The sequence below is a fragment of the Microcaecilia unicolor genome, chromosome 3, assembly GCF_901765095.1.
Source record: "Microcaecilia unicolor chromosome 3, aMicUni1.1, whole genome shotgun sequence".
NCBI classification, from domain to species: domain Eukaryota; kingdom Metazoa; phylum Chordata; class Amphibia; order Gymnophiona; family Siphonopidae; genus Microcaecilia; species Microcaecilia unicolor.
In genome coordinates, this window is record NC_044033.1 from 196,069,072 (window position 1) to 196,075,975 (window position 6,904).

General features: G+C 48.2%; 1 protein-coding gene across 1 annotated transcript; it reads right to left on the bottom strand.

Moving 5' to 3' along the window:
* Window positions 1–1,809: 1,809 nt before the first annotated feature.
* Window positions 1,810–6,406, bottom strand: PRDX2 (peroxiredoxin 2). The gene is made up of 6 exons (XM_030196951.1): window positions 6,316–6,406; window positions 4,152–4,257; window positions 3,814–3,967; window positions 3,215–3,337; window positions 2,105–2,235; window positions 1,810–2,012 (listed from the first exon to the last, which is right to left on the bottom strand). Exons 2-6 carry the CDS (start codon window positions 4,252–4,254, stop codon window positions 1,927–1,929), a joined length of 597 nt encoding a protein of 198 aa, XP_030052811.1. The 5' UTR covers window positions 4,255–4,257; window positions 6,316–6,406; the 3' UTR covers window positions 1,810–1,926.
* Window positions 6,407–6,904: the final 498 nt, after the last annotated feature.

Below are 6,904 nucleotides of genomic sequence, written 5' to 3' on the forward strand. Positions count from 1 at the left end.
TCGGGTGGTGTGCTCAGAAAGGGCGAATTTTGCTAATGTCGTAGAGGAAGAAGTGACAGGTCTTGGCTATCTGCTGGATATGTGCAGAGAAAGAGAGGGAGGAGTTGAAGATGACACAGAGGTTGCAGGCAGATGAGACAGGGAGGATGAGGGTGTTATCAACAGATAGAGAGAGGAGGGAGATGAGAAGTGGGTTTGGGTGGGAAGACAATAAGTTCGGTCTTGGTCATGTTCAGTTTCAGGTGGCGGTTGGACATCCAGGCAGCAATGTCGGATAAGCAGGCCGATACTTTGGCCTGGGTTTCCGCAGTGATGTCTGGTGTCATCAGCATAAAGATGATAGTGGAAACCATGCAATGAGATCAGGGAGCCCAGGGAAGAGGTGTAGATTGAAAAAAAAGAAGGGGTCCAAGGACAGATCCCTGAGGAACTCCAACAGAGCGGGATAGGGGTGGAGGATGATCCATGAGAGTGTACTCTGAAGGTACAATGGGAGAGATAAGAGGAGAACCAGGAGAGGACAGAGCCCTGGAACCCAAAAGAGGAAAGTGTGTCAAGAAGTAAATTGTGATTGACAGTGTCAAAAGCAGCAGATAGGTCGAGGAGGAAGAGGATGGAGTAGTGACCTCAAGGTTATAAGAGAGGGGGTAGGCCATGGGCCCTGGGTCAGGGTGTTATGTGGTAAGGGAGGGTGCAGAATTAGCACTCGGCAGGATTAAGGAAATCCTGAAATTAGTGCCTGGTGTCACAAGGAGTGTGTTGAGAAGCCCTGAAGTAAAGGGAAGGAAGAGAGACAACCTTCACATTCCCGACAGAAATGAGCAGCAAACTTTCCCAAGTTACCACCACAGTGAGGCTCACAGCTGGGCCCAGGAGCTGCAAACCTTTTGCTCAGTAATAGTGGATTAGGGAGACTAAAGGTTCAGGCCAGGGAGAAACTAGAACAGCTGCATAGACACAGTTCACACTTCTAGGTCAGTGATCACTGGTCAGCACATTCCCTTGTAGTCCCCCCCCCCCCCAAAGTAGCATATCAGGACTTGCTAAGACCACCTCCCATGTCCCATTTCCTGTTACAATAGTTCAGAATGGACTGATTTGTCATTAGCATAAGGATGCTTTCAGCTTATAGGAGGCTCTTGCTGTTCTACATCCATCACCCTTTCCATGAAAGAAGAATGCTGTCACAAACCCTCTTCCCCAACACATCCTCCTTATAGAGGATGATCTTGAGACTGTGTGCCTATCAGTATATTCCTACCCCCCCCCCCCCCCCCGACCACTAGCTAGGAGCACGAGGATATTTTATAAAGCAGTAGACCCTATGCAGAGCTCCCAGAACAGCTAGGTGATACTGCTAGCACCTGTTTGAGAAAGCACAGTATACAGAAGCCTTTGGTTAACAGGAGAAACCCCCTAATTGCTCCTCAAGAGGACAGCCAGTATGGGACCACTGACTGTAATACATCAATCGGGGTATGAAAAGAAAAAGGGAAGGGTTGTCTGTACTGTAATTCTTTTATTTGAGTTAGTGACTATTTAGCTATTTTTAGGCAGTAGAAACAGGAATAGAGTAAATGGGAAGGTTCTCAGCCAGGGTGCAGGCTGCAGCAGAGAACCCCCCCCCCCCCGCCCTTAAATCCAGCCCCTATCACTATCCTAACCCAGTTTCTGCCAGCACTAGCCAGTCATGGAGAAGGCTTTTAAAGGATTAGGCCATACCTCAGCTAGCAAGGAAGAGAAAGCAGCCTACACCAGTAAATGGTAGAGAATCCTGCTGCTTAAACTCGCAACAGACAAGACAACACATCAATGTGCAAATACCTTTAATAGGTCAAAACAAACAAACACTGTCCCAGCCTGGGGACCTTAGCCAGAAGTTTCCCCACCCTCAGAACAGGGCAGGGCCCAGACAGATGCCAGGCTTTAGTGTTCTTTGGCAAAGTAGGCCTTGCTGTCCTTGACATTAGGAATTATGGTGCTGCTTCCTGGCCTCCAGCCCACAGGACAAACTATAAGAAAAAGCAGAGAAAGCCAAAGGTTTGCGCCAGTCCAGCTGAAGTGCCACCCTTCCCTCCCCAGCCCTTCCCCCAGGCAGCCTCACCTTCTCCATGTGTGTCCGTGTGCTGGAATGCCTGAACCAGGCGCAGAACTTCATCCACAGAGCGGCCAACAGGGAGGTCATTGACCGTAATCTGCCTCAGGATTCCCTTCTGATCTATGATGAACAGGCCTCTGCAGTGAGCAGAAAGTAGTACAGGTGTTAAACCCTCATCTACCTGCAGAAGGCAGAAACCCTTTGACACTTCCAGCTCACTGTGTACCAATACTCCCCCCCCCCCCCCACACACTGCCATGCCTTCAAGTATAGGTGTAGCCAGCAAACAGGGAAGCTTGCTTCCAAGTACAGCTAAGTAGTGTGAGAAGTTCTCATTTCATACCATTTCCTGCAGTGCTAGCACACTTATTCCCTCTAGGTTAGGGGTTTCCCAAGAGCATCTTGGGCGATCTCCAGCTACCCCCTGCCCTAAAGGAGTCTTTTCTGCTGATCACCCATCCCCTAAACCTGTGAGGGCTGCAGACAGCTTAGGGTTTTTTTTAGACATCCCTCATGAACTTGTCCAAACCTTCTTTAAACCCAGATATGCTACCACAATCTTCTGGAAGTGCCAGAGCTTAACTACGAGTGAAAAAAAGTTTCCTTCTATTTGACTTGTATATTTGTAAATGTAAAGTAGAGGAACCTAGTATTTCCCAGCATGCAGTCTCACGCATATTCATAAGATACCTTGAAACCTGAGCATTTCTAGTAGTGCTTTTCACGCCCAGTCCCAGCTGGGGGCTGATCAGACCCTCTGAGCCCTGTTTCAGTCTTAGTTCTTCCTTATCCTGTCCAGGATGCTAAACCTGGCTGGTGACTATCAGGACATCCATGCAAATTCATTGCAGTAATCCTGAAAACCCAGCAGGATGAGTCTCAAGACTGGCTTTAGAAGCACCTCCATAGGCTCATTCACATAACATTTCACATTAAAGAGCAAGAGGTAACTTCTAGAAGGTGCAGATGCTACATCTTTTCCCATCCAACAGGACTCACCCATCCCCTGATAGAACCAGAAGTTAACTATTCTATCCCAGCAGCTTTGCCAGTCCAAATGCAAGCCTGAGATACTTCTCCCACCAGAAGCCATTCACTATAAGCACCTCCACATACCTGTAGGCTATGCCATCATCCTCCTTCAACACACCATAGTCTTTCGCAATGGAATGCTTCAGATCTGCCACCAATGGAAAATTCAGGGCTCCAATGCCCCCCTCTTTTCGTGGGGTGTTAATCCTACAGATAGGAACAGAAGACAGTGAACCTGGATGGGAGGGAGAAAGTGATGAACTTCCCACTGTGACAAAGCAGAAATACACATGCAAGTGACAAACCATTGAGTGTGCCTTCCCTGACACTCCGGCAGTCCGACAGATACAGCTATGGTGCCAAAGATACAGAAGCATATTGCACTTCCTGACCATGGCTATCTTCTGTTAGAAGCCCTTGTAGACAGGCCTGGGTGCCCAGATAAGGAGCTAAGGGTGGACCAGCAGGGACCCTGAGCCCCACCACACCCTCAAACTGCCAGCATTTGAGACAGACCCTGCCCTGTGAGCAAAGGGATTAAACAGCTCCAAGAAACCTCACCCAGACTGTGGCCTGCCACACATCTAGTCCAGGGACCTTTTATATTAGAACTTTCATGTCTCAGAAGCAGAGTGGGAAATGCTTGTGTGGTGGAGTCAGATGACAGAGGGGATGTCACATACCAGGCCAGGTGGGTGAACTGCGAGTCCACAGAGGCTCCAATCACCTCACAGTTAAGCTTGTGGAAGCTTGCCACGCTGTCGTTGAATGCAATGATCTCAGTGGGGCACACAAAGGTGAAGTCCAGGGGATAGAAGAACAGAACCACGTACTTCCCTTAAAGGAAAAAAAAAAACAGTGGGAGAGGCACATGCAGAAGCTGGTATCCTGCCTTCCCAGTCACCAGGGCTGAGCACAGAGGCACTTCCTTGAACCCTGGTAATAGGAGGTGCTAGGGACAGGGCAGTTGGGGGGGGGGGGGGGGGAAGGAGAGAAAGAACAAGCAAACCCAGTCCTTTACCTCTGTAATCTGACAGTCTGAGATCCTTAAAGTCACCATTCACCACAGCTGTAGCATGGAAGTCTGGTGCTGGTTTTCCGATGTGTGCATGCCCAGAAGACATTTTCTGGAACAGAAGATTAGTGGCATAAGAGCCCTAAACTTACCCATTGGAGGCCAGACTGGCATGGAGTAGATGCTGCATAGCACAAGCATTACCTCATGTATCAGACAGGGATCAGAATGTTGCCAGCCTCAGCTCCAAGCAAGCATTTAGGGCACGGAACTAAAATAGCCAGGCAGTTTTCAGATGAAGCTTGAGAGGGAGGGGACCCCTTTCACTTCCACCATCATGCCAGGGGGCCTCACATCACACTTCCCCCTCACCTCCAGTATTTCTACTTTTTTTGCCATGAACAGAAACACCCTCTCCATAGGCTAGATGAATTAAATCAGGTGAAACTTAAGCCTGAATTTAGCTCATGCTTTTCTCAAAGAGTTCAAGATAAGGGACAGGTACAAATAGTATTTCCCTGTGCCCAGAACCTAATGCTGGCATTAATCTGCACAGAATGCTCAGAGGACTTTAGCACAGGAAACAAGATGGCCACAGATTGTATCTAAATGTAGTCAGATTCTAATGTTTGCAATGCCCGTCTAATGGTCAGGGAACAATGCACAAACGCTACTCTTACTGCTGAAAAAGCAAACTCTAGCTCAGAAGCCTTACAAGTAAAGAGTAAATTGAAAAACATTTGATGCAGAATAATGCAGACCATGTCCCGCTTGCATTTGCTGTTACAATTTGGGTACATCTATTCATAAAGGTGGTTAATAAATCCCAAGATCCTTCTGTAATACTAAATGTTTATTTTCTTATATATTTCCACCATTCATGATGTATTATAAGCCACATTGAGCCTGCAAAGAGGTGGGAAAATGTGGGATACAAATGCAATAAAATAAAACATTTGCATACAATTTCCTTGGAGCATTGGTGAGCTCTGGAATGGGGTATGTGCTGTTGGCTTTAGTGCAGGTGGTCTGAGCATCACCCCTTAAGTTTTTTTTTTTTTTTTAACCTGAGGCAATGGAGTATGAAGTGACTTGACCAAGGTCAAAGGGAACTGTGTGGGGCTTCTCTGGTTCCCAGCCCAATACTTTAACCATTAGGCTACTGGTCCCTTCCTGAGTGGAAATGATACTGAAGAGTAAATCAAAACATGTCTGATGGTGTATTTCTGTAGGGTGCAGTGAATCCCAGTCCCAATTTACACCTGCCTTGCAGATTGACACTTTCACATTCTGGGTTCGGAGACCTGAAGGTTTCTATAGTGGGCTACCATGAGGAATGTCACTTTCTCAGCTTGTTAGAAGAATAAAATATAATTAACATCCTTTTACTATTCTGCAGAGCTGGCATGCTCATTTCCTGTTTGATTTATATATCTCTGTGGTATTCTTAATCTTTAGCCTTTTCCTCCCCATCCCTAGAGTCCTTCACACGTTCTCTGCATTATTTCACCATTTACAAACCCATCCTTGCTTGCCTCCCAAACTTATGGTAGCCCACTATAGAAACCTTCAGGTCTCCGAACCCAGGATGTGAAAGTGTCAATCTGCAAGGCAGGTGTAAATTGGGGCTGGGATTCACTGCACCCTACAGAAATACACCATCACATCATCTTAGCTGCAGACTGAAGATAGCATCGGCAGGGTACCAGGGAGCAGCTGATAGACAAACTCCCCCCCCCCCCCACTAAGGTTTAGGGGAGGGAGTGGTTGATACAAAACTCCCTGCAATCTCCCTGCATGGCCATCCCCAAGGACAGGAGTCTCCCTGCCCCACCTTCCCTCTCAGGGAGGTGGAAAGGAAGCAGGAACCAGTTCGGACCCCCTCTCAGCAGGAAAGCATTATACCTCCAAAGCTTTAGGGGAGGGGAAAGGATCTTCACGCTGTGCAGGGGGCCAATCCATTAACTGGGGAACACAAGTGGCGTCCCCCCCCCCCCCCCCATTCAAACACGTGGTACAGAAGCACAAGCCCATCGCACTAGCCTAATCTTTTGCAAAAATCCTATCATCTACTCCCCCGAGATACTGAGAAAGCCTGTGAGTGAGGTCAGTTAACGGGGTTCAGCGAGCCTACGAGCCCCCACTTTCCTCCCTACAACGCAAAACTCACCGTTGCTTCGGCAAAGGCAACACCTATCTCTGTCCGTCTATCCGTCCGACCAGGATCAGAACCAGGGACTGAGGTGAGTGAGAACAGCTGCGCCCCAGACCGCCCTTTAAATAGATGCGCGTCTCCGCTTGGCAGGAGCACGTGCCCGAGGCACGGACCGCCCCCTCTCGAAGTCCTGCTCCGGGGAAAGGGAGGGGGTAAGCGTGTCCCGAGGGAGCAGAAGAGCTCGGGCTCGGAAAATATACACCCCCCACACCAAGTACATGAACCCAACTACATGAATCCAAACACCAAACTATATGAACCCAATGCCCCTCCCCAATTACAGGAACCCAAACCCCAAACGAAAAGAACCCAATCCTCCAACTACATGAATCCAAACCCCAAACTATATGAACCCAGTGCTCCCCCCCCCCAAGTACATGCACACAATCCCACAACTACACGAACCCAAACTCCAAGCTCAATGAACCCAGTCTCCCAACTCCAAGAACCAAATCCCCCAACTATGGGTGCACAACTTCTCAACTAAAGCTAAGATTCTGAAACATTTCCCACGTGTATTATAAAAGCAGATTACACAAGGAAA